The sequence below is a fragment of the Xiphias gladius genome, chromosome 19 (genome assembly GCF_016859285.1).
Source record: "Xiphias gladius isolate SHS-SW01 ecotype Sanya breed wild chromosome 19, ASM1685928v1, whole genome shotgun sequence".
In the NCBI taxonomy this organism is placed as follows: domain Eukaryota; kingdom Metazoa; phylum Chordata; class Actinopteri; order Istiophoriformes; family Xiphiidae; genus Xiphias; species Xiphias gladius.
Window position 1 is genome coordinate 17,129,322 of NC_053418.1, and position 19,507 is coordinate 17,148,828.

The 19,507-nt window shown below is 38.6% G+C and overlaps 1 protein-coding gene across 1 annotated transcript in view; it reads right to left on the bottom strand.

Moving 5' to 3' along the window:
• Positions 1–3,628: 3,628 nt before the first annotated feature.
• The window catches only part of LOC120804955 (EGF-like repeat and discoidin I-like domain-containing protein 3), a 92,233-nt gene continuing 76,354 nt past the window's right edge, over positions 3,629–19,507 (bottom strand). The window contains exons 7-8 of the mRNA XM_040154701.1: positions 12,925–13,080; positions 3,629–4,058 (exon numbers count right to left, since the gene is read on the bottom strand). Coding sequence (XP_040010635.1) covers positions 3,909–4,058; positions 12,925–13,080 — 306 coding nt within the window. The 3' untranslated portion in view covers positions 3,629–3,908. The remainder of the gene's footprint in view (positions 4,059–12,924; positions 13,081–19,507) is intronic.

Sequence of the window (19,507 nt, forward strand, 5' to 3'; positions counted from 1 at the left end):
ACCGATCAAGCTTTTAACGGAAAGGACAACCACACTAAACTGATTGTTTTCTAATCAGCTTTTAATTGCCAAGTAGCTTCACTCACCTGAGTTCTGGGGAAATTACCTCCCCCTGCACCGACACTTTGACAACAGAATCATTGCTGGACATTTCATCCGCCACCGCTGTCAGTCGGCCCCGTGACTCACTTTGACCCCATGCCACAACTGTGAAAACAACACACCTGAGAGACACCCAATCTGGCAAAGGCAGGACAAAGAAAATCAATGAAAGCAACTTAATGTGACAAAACCATGTTGACAATGTGACAAGCTTGATGGAGCAGAGGGCCAAGCACTGCAACAAGATCGTTATCTGATTAATTAAAATTCAAAGCTGCAGTATATTCATACTATTTTGTTTGCGGAATCGTTTGTAAATTATTTAACTTTGCAGTTAAGTTAACAAATTTGTAGGAAGGTTCAGGTTATGGTTTTTTATTGCAACCTGTCATATACAGTAACTATAGAGCTTTTTGGACATGGTCAATGAATCAAGTGGTCACTGTCATCACCTGATGCATCCACAGATGGAAAGTAATCTCTAAGGGATCAGCTACCATAATCATATTTGGAAACTTAAACTGTAATCAGAATTCAATTTTCACACATCCACTTGTGATCAGATTATTGCAGCATAAAGTGTGTGTTAAAGTCCAGGTTACACTTGTTTGGATGTTGACACAGTTTACATCCTGCATCAAGATATATTGCATACCCAAGGAAATAACAAAAGACAACAAAGCAACCATGTCATTTTCACAGATATGGTTTTATTTGTCAAACTGAAAGAGGTTTTGATTGAAGCAACATCTTTTTAGACTGTACACAGTTTCTTACGCTCCTCTGCAGGCCCGAACCTAACCAGCATTATAATAGGTACGTTTTCTACATAGTGATTGACACTTGGACTGACGAGGTAAGAAATAATATGTGAACAGCTGACACAGAAATACAAAGACAGGATGAGTTTCCACCTTGTGCCCCTTTTTAACCCATGAGATGAAGTTTTACAATGCACAAGACAATCGATGGTGAGTACAAAGTAAAGGCTTTTAGATCTTTTATGATGTGCAAGAACATAATGTGCCGGTTGACATCTGTGCTATACTGTACTGTTCAAACTCATGCAAACTTCCTCAAAGCTTTATAGTGGGCCTCCTCTGGGATAGGAGCTCACAGGAAGCAAACTACAAAGGTCAATCACAGCAGAGCAGATGCTGGCCAAGACACAGCTATTTGGAAACAGACAACTGAAGTATTAAAATGGAAATTGTTCCAGACAAATAATCTGTGAGAAATGATTCTAATTCTGTGTCCATTAACCTGTGGAATGACAGTCACTGATTTACACCAATAACAATTTTCACATATTGGTAATCTACAGCAAAGTCTTTTAGTGTAACTTACATTGAAGTACCGACTGATTTTGGCAATAACACAAGCAAACTTCCCCAAAATATCCCTCTCTTTAGACACATCAGGGCCATTATGGTATACTATATCATAAACGGTATATCATATTGCAGTTTGCCAAACCGGGTACACAATTGGGCAATACTCAGCTCCAGTTACGTAGAGACCAATCAAAGTTTTTCTTTTGTTTTCAGATTTCATACAGTCACTTGTCAACTACAACAACAACCATATTCATGGCATGACAGCTGAAAATGCCCTGGAACGCAAAAGTACAAAGTAAGTGCCAAAATATATGGACGGTGACACATTTCTTGATGTTTTCTTGCTGTGCTTTTCATCACTTTGGGCGTAGAAGAAAGTCCAAAAAATGTTTGATTCCAATGCAATTTTATGCATTAACTATAAAGTGATGAAAATAACAATGGCACACTTGTATTTCCAATCTAGTCAGGCAACCAAATTTGAAAAGCTTGATGCATTAAATTAAATAAGGTTTTCCTGTAAATGTCTTACTTTCTCTTTCAGGCTATACTGCACTCTCAGAACAAAAACACGGTGTTCCTACAATATGAAATGATTGGTTAGTTAAGTGACTAAAAGCTGACAAGTCCTAAGTGAAACATGAAGCATAAAAGTACACATGGCTTCGTTCAGCTCTTATTGCAGTACTTGACAACTTTGGGGAAACTCGTCAAGAGTGGAAACCACTAGAGTAATCCATGGCTATTTTTAAGCCGTATAGAATGGGCTGTACGGTTTGACGCCGCTGCAATAACTCAGGTATTGGTTTACTTTCATTTCTTTAACCAACCAAGCATTGCTGTTCATTTACTACAGGATGCAGCCAACAGCAGAAGCCTCAAGGGACAACTGCATTAACAGAATGTTTCGATGTGACTGGCACAACAGCATCTTTATCCCCCATAACCTTAATGTGCCTAAATATTTTTAGCTCTCTGAAACCTTTTGAACATGCAGCAAGCTGCTCTCATGTCGTGTGAAAATACCCACAAGTTCTTTAACATTTCATTACTATATTATTTTAGTCGAGTATGGTAATAAAGATTATATCCCCTGAAACAAAGAGATATTTAATTTAGAGCTCTGTACTGTTACAGCAGTTCATCATCATTGTAGGTTTGGGATAATGGCATATATTAATATATTATTAATCTTGGACATTTGCTTTCTTTCTTAACTTATTTATCATCTCAAAGGGATTAAAGAAAATAAAAAACTGCTTTCAATATTTTAATTATGCATATATGGACATGAGTTAAATAACCGCTCTCACTCATTTGACATTTTCTTTAAATAATACACAGAAATCTGGGTGGCCAAAGAAATAATACATTTGAGGGTTACTATAAATGACATCTATCCTGAGCTTTTTAAGTGAATTAACTTAGATCTCCAAGACAACACTGAGACATTAAACACGTGTCTGACAGCTGAGACAAATAAATCTAAATAAATACAAAAAAGAACAAGCACAAACAGTAATTCCAAATATCTTAGAAAAAGAGTAGCGATAATCAAATAGATACAAAACAAAAAAAAAAAGAAAACTCCTTAGACATTTCAACTAGAGACAGCTTATAAGTCTCATTGTCAGTGTTGCAGTACCATCTTTAACTGCAGTGCTTGTTTATTGTCTCACATATCAGTCATCCTCAGTAAGCTTTTGCAATGTGTGTTAATGTTTCAGAACTATTTAAAAATGCACATAAAAATAGGTCCCTAAATCAAAGCCATTTGCTCTCAGGGCTAGAGGTTTTAAATGATTTGTCATAGTATACATTTATAATTCAGTTACCATGCAATTTCTTAGTCTTTTACATATAATACAAGAGCATTAATAGTGTTTTGATTGATGTAGTAATGCCAGTGTCCATTAGGGTAAAAGCATGGCTTGAGGAAGTGTAGTAATCCAAGTAAAAATATATTCGATAATGTGATAACGTGTTGTCTCTACATTGTATTTTTAGACAGTTTAGTTATGGTATGATGTTGGTTAATCATGTCCAATGAAGCGCGGCAGACAGATTTCACATCTTTGTTAAAAAGTGACACTGTACAATAGCTTCCATGGCAACAAGTTAAAACCACAGTGACTACCCCTTTTCCAGCTCCACCCCCTAACCCCACCCCTCCCACATATATTACAGAAGTTCATTCCAAACAGGATGGCAAATCTTGCAGAATAAAAAGACAAAGATCACGCTTTAAACAGGAAAACTAAAAGACAAAAGTGGATCAGGGGCAGGTTTTAAATCACTGTACAAAAGAATAAACAGCAACCCACCACAATCAAACACTTATTCTTGAAAAATCCGTTGGAAATTGATTTCTTTTTACAGGTTGCACAGTTTATCTTTAAAACACTGGGTGAGATACTCCAGTACGCCAAGGGACAAGGGATGATGGCAAGAAAGATGGAGGAAAGTACTTCACTCTTCCTCTGTGCATCCGAGTATTTCTGCACGCAAAGTGATCCTGCCGTACCATGACCATGGAAGGATCCGGATGAGCCGGGCGTAGATGGGTGGGTCTATCACGTTCTTTCTGTGTGTGTCGTTGTCAAAGTTTCCCTGGAACACCTGTAAAAACAGCAGCACGGAGGAATCATTATTATTAAACTGTGCTTTTTCACACACCAAAAACAGTACCTAGAGTCTTTGTCTGCTTGACGGGGTTTTCTCTACAAAAACAATCCACCATGAAAAACTTAATTTTAATGCTGCAGCAATATTCAAAAAAAGGGTAACCAGAAACCAAATTTGACTACTTTTTACTGGGAGGCAGGCGCCATTTCCTGCCTTTTTTCTCAAGACTACAGTTACTTTGAAGGCCTCTTGTCTGAACAGGTAATGAAGTGCAGCCAATCAGAGCTTCAATTCAAACACTGCCAATAATAGTACATTCTCTAAACTCAGCCCTATTCTGGGTACTTTTCTTTTATGCACCACGCGTGAGCACACCAGCAGTTTCCCCTCGCAGAAAATAGTGTCTTTGTCAGAGCAGCACAGCTGGAGGGCCCACCTTCACAATTAGTGACAGACATCTACTGTTGTTTTCTCCTGCTCACTGAGTTAGCATGCACCCTTTGCTTGCTGGTCTTGTTTTCTTCCAATTTTGTCATGCATTTTCTTGAGTTTTTCACCTTGGCAATCAAAGAAAGGCTTTGGTGGATGCCAGAAATGTTGTTTAAAAAAAATAAAAAAAAAAAAAAGGGCCTGTTTGTCCAGGTTTGGCTCCGTAAAAGTCATAACATGTGATGTTAATGACTAGTGCTTGTTCTGGGTCAATACACTTACACTGTTATCATGTAACCACTGGCATATCCTTCACTGAAAATGCAATTGTATTTACTTTATGCTACTCATTCAAGTTGTAGAGAGGGAGGTTTCAGTGTACGCACCACTTTTATACCAATTCAGTGACATTTGAGAGCCTTTAGATAGGCCTTGAAACACAAGTTCCAGGATTAACCAGGTGCCACAGACAAATAAACACAATTGTCATATTGGGACACGTACTCTGTTGTCGATTATTAGAAGCTTTGTGTTGGTGTATGCTTAATAGAGAGTAGAATGAAGTGTATTAGGAAGAAATGTATCTACAGGGACTGCTTCATTGAAGGATATGATCATTTAATTTAAACAGACCTGATTATGCCTGTGTAATTGGGATGTAATGGGATTCACTGTTGTGTAGAGTGGAAACCCAGTGGGGTAAATCCAAGCAGGTGCTGGAGACAGGGGTCGTCCTCTTTTAGAGTAAAGCTCCAACTAATTCCCTTTCATATGGTAGTTCTGGATTTAGACACTCAAAACATGATCTTGAAGGTTTCATAACAAGTGCTACAACAATGGCCATGAACCAATGGCCATGCACCAAAAATCACATGAAGGATTTTGGAGAAAAATAGTTCAGACTTTGTGTGGTCGGGCAAAATTATGACATGCTTCACAGCACTATACACCCTAAAATAGAAGGTCAGAGAATAGATTAGAAGATGGTGCGGTGTGGGGAAGTTGAGAAAGGTTGAGCTTTATCAAATGTTCTCTGGAAGTGACAACTGGTGACAATCTATTATCTATTCGTTTTTTTTCTCATGAAAAAAAAGGTCAGACTTGTTTTGTATACCTCTTTATTAGATAAAAATACTTCAAACTAAATTAAGGAAAAGCTGATCGCTGAATGAAACGTGTCATTTGTCCACAGACAACCAGAAAACCTTTTTTTTGGAGACTGGTAAATCCTGCATTCAAATTACTAACATAAACTTAATTTTAAGCATAATATAGATCAGTTTGCACAACTAATATTCATCCAGTCTTCTGCATTTTAAGGGACATGCATCTGTTTAAATTGCAATCGAGAAAATCCTAATAATACTGTAGTTATTTTACCTACATGAAGCAAGCACGTAATATCATCAACCATCATACTAAACTGGAGAAGCTCATAAAGACAGAAATAAAAATATGATTGAGTCAACTACACGATGATGAAAATAAAACAAAAGTTAAAGGAAAACTGACACAATTGAAATGTTGATTTTGCTATGATCTTGAAACTGACTTATTGACTTATTTATTTCTTAATTATTCCATAAAAACCCAACTAAACTTTTTAGTTAACTTTATTAAGGTAGAACCTATCATAAAATATGAAGCTCAAACAAACAAGCTATTGTTTTTTCTTTTCTGTTTTTTATGTGGTAGGTACCATAGAGAATGATACTCATGTTTAGGCTGTTTGTTATTATTCAAGAGTCTGCAGTATAATAGCTTCTCTAGCTTCTCTATGTTAAAAGGTTTTTTTTTATTTTTTTAGGCCACTTAAGCTTGATGTTTGTGCTTGTAAAAACCTGAAACATTATATTTGGAAGTTCCATTTCAGTTTGAGCCTATTGCCACGTTCCTCATTATAAAAACTTTATAAAATGAATCTCACTGAAGCATATAATTGTACAGGTCTAGACAAGGATACAGTATTGTTCAGATTCTATAGAAGCTGTAGCATGAAACATGGTTTAGCCATGTAATAGATACTGTTGTGAGCCATTTGGCTATCCAGTGGCAGCTGGACATATAAGTAATTTTCCCTGGTCAATACACAACATTGCTACATGATATCCACCCTGTGACTCCTCTTCCTAGCATGTGTGTGTGCGTTTCCATTAATATCGCTACTGTTATGCAACTGTTCTTCTTCAACACATGTTGTTTTCAGTGCTTTTGTGAGTTACTCTTACTGGGGACTAAAGCTGAAGTCATGTGACAGGCGTGCACTTTCATTACCTCACTTATTTCACATGTCTAATACAAACAAGTGCAGGCTACCTTTTCATCCTGCATTCCTTTTCATCATTTTCTTCCTGCAACCCCCCCCCCCCCCCCTGCTTTTCTCATCTATATTGTAGCATGGGACTTAGATCGTAGTCAGACAATATTTTTATCTGCAGACAAGCAAACAACAATAGGCTACATCACATGGCTTTCTGCCCTCTCTGGCAATTCTCCTTCTTCCCTCCCACTTTAGATAACCAGCTCTGAGTTTCAGGTTGATAACGTACGCCGAACAGCCACAGCATTAAAGCCAGTTACCAGTTTTAATGTTGTGGCTGATATGTGTGTATATACAGTATATATATGTGTGTATGTATATATATATATATATATATATATATATATATATATATATACTGTATGTTATTACAGACTGTTAGAATGTAAACACATTTTTGAATAAACAGCAGCCGGTTCTAGAAATTCACCGAATAACTACAACACATGAAAGCTCACTAAACTGTTTCACAGAATAAACATAAAACGTTTATTGGCATGACTAAATCTGAAGTCAGGTGAGGTGTGGTTAATGTGGTTCTCCCATTTGCTCTGGCCCACATCTGTTTCAGTGCTTTTTGATGGTGATGCCCATTCTCCAGCTTTCTAAATCTTTCTGTGTTTACCTCTTCTTTTCACCTTCTAGTGTACTTTAGAATAACAGAGTAAACATTTCACACTGGACAGACGGAACTATGTCCCACCCAGGAGTGATGCCACAACTGTAATGTGACAACCAGGGTACATCACAGCACAGAATAAAATGCAGGACAGGGAGGCCATAAAAGCAGCAGCTGACTGAAATATGACAAGAATCTCTCCTAGACTGTCAGGGGACCTGGAAAGTATTAGAGGCAATGTCCCTAAAATAAACTGTCCTGAACAGGATGTATGAAGAATCTCAATAAAAGGACAAATAATGAAAAAAAGAAAAGGGATTAGTAAGGTGATCAAGGTATGCTCAACAACAACATATTGGCAAATAACTTTTAATGTATTAAATAATTCTGAGGCAGAAAAAAGGTAAGAACAAAATATGTAATTTTAGTAATTAAACATATCCAAACCAGAGGTACTCTAGTGTAAAGAAAGGAGCCAGCAATAACCTACAAACTCTATGAAAACTGCATGACACCTAACCCTCTCTTGTTATTTCCCAAAGTATTTATAACAAAGTTTCTTGTCATGTGAGCAAGCGATGCAAGCCTCACAAGTGTCAATATATACAGACATTATCGAGAGTAATTAAAGACTTCTTAATATATGGATTTCTTTATTTGCAAATGATCAAACACACTGCCTTACTGAATCATGTTTCCAAATTTCAACATAAATTGAACAGCTGTGCTGTAGGTTAAAATATGTCTTTCTATGCTGATAATGTTGCTGGGTGTGGGACATTTTGCGTGAATTGTTAAAATTCTTGTATTGTGACGATTGTGACAACCGCTGCCACTTTGTGTGTGCGTGTGTGTGTGTGTGTGCTTAGGTGTGCGCTTCTTTCTTAGGTGGCAGAGGGGCCTGATTGCGAGGTCCATTCAGATTTGGAGCCCCTGCTGCCTAGGATATAAAAGGCACAGCCTTCAGCGTGGCTCTCTCTCGGCACAGCCTGCAACTCATTTCTGTTTTGTTTGGCCTTTGGTTTGTTTCTACACCTTACGACACCTTTCGCTACATTCGTTCACACATCTCACATTCCAAATGTAATTTAATTTGCTGGCATTTGCGTGTCCGCTCTGTTTTCTCATGGCCCACAGGCTGGGTTATGACACCATCCAGGGATATTTTTAACTCAAATTCACCGTCAAAGTAACCAAATTTACATATGCCAAAACAGCTTCCGAACTCTTTCTGTGGATCCAATTTGGACCATTTTAGGTTTTTTGTTGTCACCAAAAACCTGCCAAAATAAAGTCATCATGACTGCTTTTGCTTTGGTCATTTAAACCTCAACGAAAGCAGACTGAGTATTCACATACTTACTAGTTGAGTTTGAACAGTGTCAGAACCTACAGGCTGCTATAAACAGTGACTTAACTGCACCAGAATCGAATAACTGTCACCACATTTAGGTTTCATTAAGCAGAGAAAATAATAGATTTTATTTGTGTCCCAACACAGCATTGAGAAAATAAAATACTGACAGAGCACAGTATAAATGAGGCAGTTAATGCAGCTGAAGCCCAACCTGCTGTGTCTGACCTGTAGTCAGCCTGCCCGACATTAGGAAAATAGAGCAAGAGCCTCTGGCAACTGACAGATGGACCTGACTGGTAGTATTTGTGCAAGCTGCCAACTACTGGCAACTGAAATACTTCAACAATGTGGTAGTTTTTCACTTTAAACTGTTAACATTGAATTCTGTTTACAAAGTTTGGCAGCACTGCTGATAGTTCCAAAGCAAAAAAGCCCAAGACATGAGAGGAAGCAGCAGCACTGAGACGATGAACCCTTTGGCTATTTATAGACACACACATCCAAGGTGTTTTTATTATTATTATATTATAGATTGAACTTTTAGTCAAATATGTGTGAGCTAGTTGAGGGTAGGTCTTGCTTCATTGCCTCCAAGCGCAACTGTATTATCCAATAGTCAAGACACAAGCACAGGGCACATTTCGCTGTGTGTCTTCAGACTGACGCAGGAGGAGCCACAACTCCGCTGCAAACTATTGATTTTCCAGGCTGGTAGAGTCACGGGTACGCATTACTAAGGTAGGCCTTGTGTGCCTCTGGGGATACAACACTCCCAATAATCCATTATTTAAACCTGCTCTACAGGTCAAGGAAGCAGATCGCACTGATCTTTTTGCTCTCTGCCCTCTTGTTGCCTGAGCCAGCAGCGGCGATACCAGGAAAACTCGGCCACGTCTTCATTGACAGGTCAAATGCAGTGTGCCAGTTTAAAAGAGGCAGCTACACTCAATCAAGCTGAAATGCACAACTAGTCACTTCTTCTAAGAAGCCGGGAATATGTTATCTAGTTATGTGTTTTATTAATCCTGAGGTGCATTAAACCTCACAGCCAATATTTTCAAAGAGTGTAGAAAAAATTGAGATATGACTATTAGTGGTTAATCTTTAGATGATTGTATTCACAGCTATCTAACATTCAGTTACTCTCTGACCTGGAGGGAATTGAAGGCTCTAATGGCTAATTAACCCTGTGTCACCTGAGTGAAACACTATTAAAAGAAAAATCAATTACTTTTGTGCTTGATTTCCCCCATCAACTGTGTAAATATTGACACCCAGGAAAGAGTAGTGGTGCAGGTGTATGCAACATAGTGACCCAGGTGTGAAAAGTGTGTAGGAATGCAGCCCATGTATGTGTAATTATGGAATGTATCCCAGTTGAATTATGTTTAAACAATGGACTATGTTGTTACTTGTCAGTTATAAGTGCAATACACTGGTATTTAGAATTTGTTAAGAAAAGGCAAACAAGGCATTTTATGGTTTTTGCAGAGTGATACTTTGGTGTGTGTGTCACTGTGCCCCGTTTTGACAACATCTGTATTCTGACAGAGCCTCCCCTCTCAATCTAGATGTAACTGCCTGCAGCTTCTGCCACACAGGAGCTCGAGGGGGGAGCTGAGAAGAATACTTACAAGCCTCTACCACTCTGCCTGAACCAGACACCCAGACATACACACACACGTACACAGTATATCCCTGCCAAGTCAAGCATTGTGGTGTGGCAGAAGGACCCTCGGGAGTCCAACAGCCAAATGTGTCCTCTAGCATTAATGGATGCTTCAGCTGACTGAAGGGGGAAAACACCTTGAAGAATCATACATCTGAACAGCCCCTGGGCTCCGCTAGGGACTAACTGATTGACAATTTCAGAAGCCTTGCTAAACACCCCTGCCCTCTAATGCAGAGCACACACACACATTAAGACTGACTGCCTATCCTTGGTATCCTTGGTTCTGCTCAAAATTACACACAGGGAAGGCTACAGATGATTAAAGAAATGGCTTGTGTCTGGCATAATTTTTAAATAAATGTGTAGCTGGATGATAATGCTGTGCTCCACTGAGTTTTTATTTTTTTTTGAAAATGAGTTTTCAAATATAAATAAAATAAAACATAATCATAATGGGTTCCGGAGATGTCACCAGTCTTTTTCTCTTCCTTCCCTTTGCTATCTCAAATGATGCTTGTCAGACTTTGGGAAGGCAACCAGTGCTCAGTATTGAGATTGCTTGAGTGAAAATCACGCTGAGCCTGCAGTGGCCCGTATCCAAAGATCATCATGTGTGCTTATATTATAAACTCCTCAAGCAAGGAATTTGAGTGCAGAGATGGAAAAATATTTACAACCATAAGCTGCTGAACTGGCTCCGCAACAAGGATAAGAGCATAAATTGATATCTGGCTATTGATAAGTGTTATTTGCTTTAACAAGGTGATGTCATATTTCAGTTTTAGATCTATCACACTGAACCAAAAATAAAAATCTTATTTTGAAATGGCAGTTGAAGTTACCACATAACCTCCACAAACTGCTCAGACTCCGTTTTTACAAGAAAGCCAGACATTATAGTCAGTGCTTTTATGTGCAGGGCATGGACTGCAGTAGAAGTATGAAATCCAGTTTGATGGAAAATGAGCGATTTAAGGATTTTAAGCTGTTAGAAACCTATTCAAAAAATTCTTTCATATTCGATTATTATCTTTTAATGATTGCGAGAAATGTGCAATAATATGAGTTCCAATATGCAATAAAGATTGATTTAGATATAGCTAGATTCAATCTATTTTCAGTTACTATTCAAACACTATGCCAAAAAAGGGTCTAAACTTGCACTTGCATCCTCGCATTTAACTGTTAGAAGTTAGCAGTTTTGTGCGTTCCTTTGACCTTGTCCTACAGGTTGCTCAGCCACAAAAAAAAGTTGTACTCAAGCATGACAACAGTCTTTTGCATCTGAATGGCTTACAAGCACTCAGATTGAATTACCTGTACAAACTTTTCCACCTGCTTAACAAAATATTATGCACAGCTACACATCTTTTCTATTAAGTGGAACAACTTTTACATGTTCACACAGTTAAATGTTGTTTCATGAGATCTTTTACACATATTCACGGTTACTTATTCACACAAATGTCTTCGACACGTTTAAAAATGGTAATGACACTATAAATAAGATCATTAATACTTTGAGATTATGTTCAAGAAATAGATGAAGACCTAAATTACACTGGAGATTGAACGGAACATATTATACAGTAGATTATATCCATGTCCATGTTGTCAGCGTATAATATAGAGTGATTTGAAGCACCTCTACAGTATTTTGTGCAGTATGCATGTATGAATTTTACTATATCTCGGCTTCTTGATTTTTCAAAGTCAACACATCACCAATAAATGAATAAGCAGAAAAAGGATGGATTTATCTTTTAATAACACAGCAAGAGAGAAAAGTAAATACTACCTCTCTTGCCATCAGTATCTGAAAGACAAGGGGCTTCAGCTTTAGCTATAACCTGGTGCCAGCAGCATCCCTGATATCAGCAGAGAGGCTGTTGCAGCCCTGCACTGTCTCTGTTGTCGTGGGGGATTGGAATGGACATGTGTACTCTGTTGAAAGGCCGTAAACAAGATTTTCAGCAAAACACTGGCCAGTCTTATCTGATACCAAACTAGAGAGAGACAATAGGACAGACCAGGCAACCTCAGTTTAAGCCACAGATAAGGAGATGCTAAAGAGAAGTGGAGAACAGAAACAGACAGGTACCAAAACGGACATTTCCACACTTACTACCTGTCTTTTTGGAATTTTCTGCTTTGTATTTTTTGTCTATTTCAGGTTCCTGTCCTTCCTGTGTGTTTTCCATTGACTCTGTTTCTCTCTACTCGGAATGCCCCTTGCCTTCATGCTGTGATATATAATTCAACACTTCAGTACTCACAGTATCCATAGGCATGCATTTATGATTCCACAGTATTTTTAAATATGCTGGCTTTGTGCACATGACAATAAAGATGTGTTTTATCTGGATATACAGTCTTGTCACTCAATATGTCCATAGACCTGTTTAAACCTGTTTGACTTTGTGTTTGTCATCACAGTCATGATGTGGTGTGAAGGCAACTTACCTTGTCCTTCCCTTGTTTCTCGTCTTGATATACATTCCACCGCTCTCCATCATTACTGTAAGCAACTTTGTATGAGCCAACAAACTGGACATGGCCGAAGTCTTTAGCTCCCTGGGTGATGATACCTGTGACCTTGGTTGGCACAAGCAAGTCCACCTGAGAGAGACATGGGCCACATAAGGAGAGAAAAGGACAGAAAGAGAGTAGAATGATCAATTTAATTGCTCAAGAAACTTTCACTAAGTTTCAGAGATGGTAATTTTTCGCAATCTAGTCAGCATCTTGTTTTCTTTCTTTTGATGTTATTACAGGATTTACTGTATGAAGACACTTGGCGCAAGAAGTCAGTTTCAATTATTCACAGAATATTGAACAACAACGCTAAGTCCACAACCTCGCCTCAGCAAAACAGAAATCCCACACTGCAGCAGCTTCTGAGACCCAGACTGCACCATTTGGGTTAATTTTTAATATGTTCCCATTTGTTGCAAACAATTTGCAGCGCAAGGGTGCCAGGCAGTCAACACCCAATCTTGTTACTTTTGACATTTTAGGGTTCAGTCATGCTTCATTATTTAGAAAAGTGTAAAACAATGTTGGGTTGAGGTTAAGCTGAACACCAAAATGCATGATGAAAAGAAAGGCATTATAGCTCCAACACATTTACCTAGCTCTGTTTCAGGGAAAATATTCTGCAATATTATATGGTTATATATTATATGGTTGAACAGGTCAAGCTTTTTCTATGTACGATTTTATCTCAGATGAATCATGTACAGTTATGTGAAACAATAAGTACATCACATGGAAATTGTTAACATTTTCAACATGTTTGAACAAGCGAACATTTGATCCTCTTTGATACAGTACCTACAGATAAAGGTGATACACTCAAACAAAACTACAAGGAAAATTAAATTTTCTTGAATTTACTGTGATGAAATATTTGGGGTTCTTGGAGACTTCTTTTTGCATCAAACACTCTGCTCTTTGGCTAAATTTTCTGGGGCTAACAGTCCTGGACAAATTGGCAATCATTTGAGATCTACACCACTTGTAAATGATTTTTCCTTACATAGAATTATTTATTACTTAATTACTTTGGAAATTTTTATAAATCCCTTGCTGGACTCCAAGGCTTCTACAACCCTTTTTTTCTGAAGGCCTTAGAGAGCTCTTTAGACGGTGGCAGGACGACACCACACACTTCAATAGCAGAGAGAACAAACGACCCAAGAGGTTTAAATATGGCAAATTCCACTGGCACTCCTTAAAGAGGTTCTAATCATTGGCACTTAATCTCGAACACCTGATTTTAATTTTATGGGTTTGAAGGTGTGATACATGTACTTAGTTTTTCCAGGTGACGGACCAGTTTTTTCTGGTTTATTTAAATTATGAATATGACAACAAAATGTCAAATCTATGCGTCATTTTTTTGAGTATGTCACCTTTATTAATGTGCACCATTTCAAAGTCAACAATTTCCATGGGATGTAGTTAATTTTTCATGCATGCATGTCAACAATCTGAAGTAGATGTTAAATGAAAGCGTTGCTCACTAACATAGGCAATATAGTGCAGTGCACAAATACGGCTCATATTGTGATGGAAGATCGAGGGTAGTATAATATAATTCACTCATTGATTTTTCAAAAGCATAAAGCAGTGCAAATTCTTTTATACTTCAGAATATCAGAAAATATGAAAAATTAAGGGTGTGAAATTTCTGTAATTTTCCCATGTGATTCACTTTCTTTAAAAGAGCATGTTGTTTTATAATGATGGAAAAAGATGTGAATCATTGATAGCAATGTGCTAATAGCCAAAATGTCAGTATAAAACTGTCTCATTTATTTATCTCTGCAGCAACAATTTGCAGTCAGTACAGGATGAAAAAAGGGCGCTAGTTGGCATTTTGCTGTCACATGGGAAGATAGTGGCAAAATTTAGAAGCACAGAGAAAGCAAGAGGGAGAAACATAAGCATGCAGATCTATTTCTTCTGCTGAATATACACAGCATCAAGACAACCATACGTCACACTAGTTGGCCTGGTCATAGGCCAACATATACTGTGTCCCACTGCTCTGACAAAACAAAATGGGGCTCTGCACAGATTAAACAAACAGCCAAACAAACTGCAGTAATGCATGAGATATGGCCCAGTTTCATTCCTCCTCCAGGTCTTGACACATTGGAAAACGCCACAGTGCATCTCAGCACATGGCACCACACTTTTATTGCCTGCAATATGTTACAAACCCTGAAACTATTCTTTTTTTCTGAGCCGTGATGTGAAGTGGCTCACTCAGAGTTTTCATCTGTCATAAGGTCTCAACTCTGTTCCAGAGTTTCTCTATCCTCCCAGCTACTTTAAGATTGAGGACTGTTCCCCAGGTATTAGAGGAGCCTTCTTAAATGCAGACCCCCTGCTGTGTAGATAACCATGCATACACCTGGGTCCTGACACGCATGTAGTCAAAGCCATGCCGTAGACTAAAAAAGCAAACTCCTGACTCTCTAAAAGGCATCCAAGTGGATAAACTCTCAGTTCTCATATTGAGTTGTGAAGCTATTGAAAGTAGGACAAAAGGCATTGAAGTTTACGTGCAGACATAATTTAACTCTTAACAATGCTGTGGTAACAGGTATGCAATTAGGCAGATGCTGCAAACAATGTATGCATGCTTCATTTGTTGTGAATACACTATTCATGAAGTTTCTCCCTCAAATGGAAGCTGCCACTGCTTCCCTTTTTGTGTAAAGTAGTGCTCATTTCTGTTTCTGAATGCGACTGTGACAGCAGTGTGGAATATTTTTCCTGTGATATACTGTATTTGAATACCTTTAAACAACAGCTCTGTTATAATGACAATAATGCCACAACAAACCCCTGGTTAAAGGGGCCAGGAAGAAACAGTGGCACAGGCTGCTTGGTTGATTTAGAGGTGCATGACAACTCGCATTGTGAGGCTTTGATTATGCTCCAGTTGCAGAGCGTTGAAGTAATCTTGTTCTACCCAAGCATTCAAGTCTGCCACCAAAACAAAGGCATGCTTGAAGGGGGAACCTGTAATTGCTGTCACAGGTAGCGGTCAAAAAATACGACCGCCCCTAGCGACATCAGCTCTCAACACTTTGATGGCCCAAACCGAATTAGGGAGCGAGATAAGCTTGTTAAAGCTCTTCCAGCCCCCATCTTCTGTTCTTTTTTCATCACACTCTCAACCCCATTCTCTCCTCCATGAGCTGTAAACCCGTAAAAGCTAGGAGTGTGTGAAGTCTTCGTAGCAATCTCCGAATGCTTGTGGCATAGATGTTCCAAAGAAATAAAACATGAGAATCAATTTTAGAATTGTGCTTGCTTTGTCTGAGATTAAAAAATAAGATTCATGTAGCTCTAATTTAAGCTTCCAGATTTCCCGAACAATACAGCTGCACATCGAAAAGGGAGACATGATCAATTACTTATTTGTACTTCTCTTTGATTGCAGCGTGCAAAGGGGTGACATTTGTGCATTTTTCCCAGACAAACATTCATTTCCCCTGCTCATTAAAACAGGAGTTGGTGTGTAAATCTCATGTCCCTACTTGAAGTGGCTTTGCCATCACAGGATAAAGAGATTAATGCAGTGAGAGGCAGCTTTATAGGGAGCCAAATGAGGCCCACATTCCTATTCTATGAATACTGCACATGCATACATAATGCTGACATTCTCCCTCCAGCTGTGCTAATTTAACTGTATGTGTTAAAGACTCATTTAATTTTCACAACCTGCGACTATGTTTGTGTGATACACACTTTCTGTTTATTCTCCTCCTAGGTCACAATGCAGAATTCACAATTGTGTGCACATAACTCACAAAGACATGAGGACTGTGCTATGGACCATCAACCCCGCAACAGGGCAGCTTTCTTTAAAGCTTAAAGCTGGCGTGAGTACTTGAAAGTCACCCTGTTTCACTGCTCTTGTCTCCTCAGGAAGTCTTGAAAAAAACTATAGCAGGTCATTTTCTTTATTATACAATGAAACACCACAACTTGCTAAAAATCTTTACAATGTAAACGTCATGTGATATTGCTCACCATGAAATAAATTGCCCCACCATATCACCATAACATACAGTCATTATCATGCTAAATGTAAAAGAACAAGGTCTTGTTACAGCTCCTAAGAAGAGACCATGTTGACATCAAAGGTTTAAAAGAGAGTCTGCATTAAAAACTGCAGGCGTGGGTTTTGAAAGAAGTGGGCATCAAGAGGTAAAGGTAGGGTCGTACGAAAGATTGTACCGAGTTGCATTATGGGAAATGTAGGATCCAGCATTTTTGGAGCTTTATCCATACTAGAGACTAAAAGTCAAGATATTGCTGCCTCTTCTTCTTTGACTTTCACCTTCCTCTTTTTAAATCTATCTCTTCTGAATCCTCCTAACATTGTGGATGTGAAATACTGAATCCCTGTAGAAAGAGCCATCTACAATAACAGTGAATTTGTGAGATTCACTTGTGCAGAGCGTACAGAGTAAACAGGCAAGACACCAAAACTCTAGTGAATGTTCACATGCTATCACAGTTGTTTGCTGACATATAGGGAAAAGTGGGAGCCATCACAGCCACTCAGTCTGTTTTTGGGCCTTAGGAGAAGTAACCTGACTGATTCTGAGTCCCATTTGCACGGACCTTTACATGAGATGTCAGATCTGCCTGCTATCTGAATAGAGTATTACTTCCCACATGCCAAGCACAACATTCTGTGCTGCTGCAACTCTACCATCTCCCCATCTCCAGAAAAGCAAACTCAAAATGACTAAATATAAATAAAAACATTAAAAAAGGGATGACGCTGACAGCAGACAATTTCCAGACAAATGGCTGATGGAGTACAGTGCTTCTCTGCTGACCGCAAAGAAAAGCCTGTTTGTGTCGTGACACCTTTCTAAGTTTAAAAATGTGCTGTTCCACACACAGTCGAGCTCTTGATGATGAACCAGAGGTCTGAGACTCAGTGAGCTTATAAGGTTGTCATGTAACATGTATGGCTTTTTCTGTGTGAAAGCACATTGTCCCAGTACCATGGAAGTAAAAATGAAGAGATATAAAATGGTGTGCAGCATACTTACAGCTCTATTCAGCAATTACATTGGCCCAAATTAATTAAAATGAAACTTGTAATAATTAATTTTGTTTGTTTTGTTCATTACTGTAGCAAACAAACAGCCTGTAGCCTTTCATAAACTCAGCCTGTTGGACAAAGAACCCTAATGACTTATTAAAATGGAAACTCTAGGGTCCTGATTATAAATAGCTGCAGGTCAAAATTTAAAAAAGTGAAGAAAAAAAAGTTGTTCAAGAGCTAACAGCTTGTTCATGGGCAAATTTAAATATTCTGAAAATGCACACCTTCACACCTTCAGGTAGCATAAAACACGAGGTGGCACTGAGCATGTTTGGCAATACCCAAGAAACCGTTTTAAGATGAAAATCCTCAAATTGATCCACACGTCCCACCTGAAGGATATAGATTATTTCTTCATACTGTTAAAAAACAAACAAATATAAAACGCATCTCAAAATTTTACAGCAAATCATACAGGGGGGTATGACTTAACACCATGCAGGATTTCTGTGTGTCTCGGGTTAATTACATGGAATGGGTTGTTACCCTTTCAAGGAGTGTATAGCTTCATTTAAGGATAGAATGATAGTTTGACTAAAAATAACTTACTGCAGTTGTCACCATAGATTACATCATTTCACAGTCAAAGACCTGTGTTTGACATTAATGCTAAGTCCTCTTTTTAATTTCTCTATGGCTCTTATGCATCACACACATGCTGTAGACATACAGCACACACAGAAACACGTGCACACACACACACACACACACACACACGTGCACACACACACGCACACACACACACACACACACACACACACACACACACACACACACACACACACACACACACACACACACACACACACACACACACACACACAGTGAATCTCCTTTCTGACACTTTTTGTGACTGGTGTTTCCACATGGGTTTGGGGGGATGTCAGATGGTATCAATGCCTGCTGAGCGCTCAAACAGTGAAAGGAAGGTGTGTAGACAGTCTGAAGTGTGACTCTGTTGCCTGGGAGCATTGAGGATAGTAAAGGCAATGTCACAGAGAGGAAACATCATACTGTGTTAGACTTGTCCGTGTGGCACTGGCCACATTCCAGCATTAACTTAAACATTTTCTCTTTTGTTTGAAATTTGACTTGTATACAGCATTTTTGAAACTGATAAATATGCAATGTGAGTCAAACACTCTGCTGAAAGAAACATCTCCATGTGGAATGAGCCAGACATGAGGATAGATGTCTTTGTTACAAGACAATGCAAAGAAGACTTGTTTTGGCAGGGGTCAGCTGGTTGGCTGGTCAAGGCACATCTTACAGCCAAAATGCTGGAGATATAAATAACAGAAAAGCACTGTGCAGTGCCTGATAGTGAATTGCAAAATGATGGCAGGCACGCAAATTTGTAAACAGTTTTACATGGCATGAACATTGCTATGCATTACACAT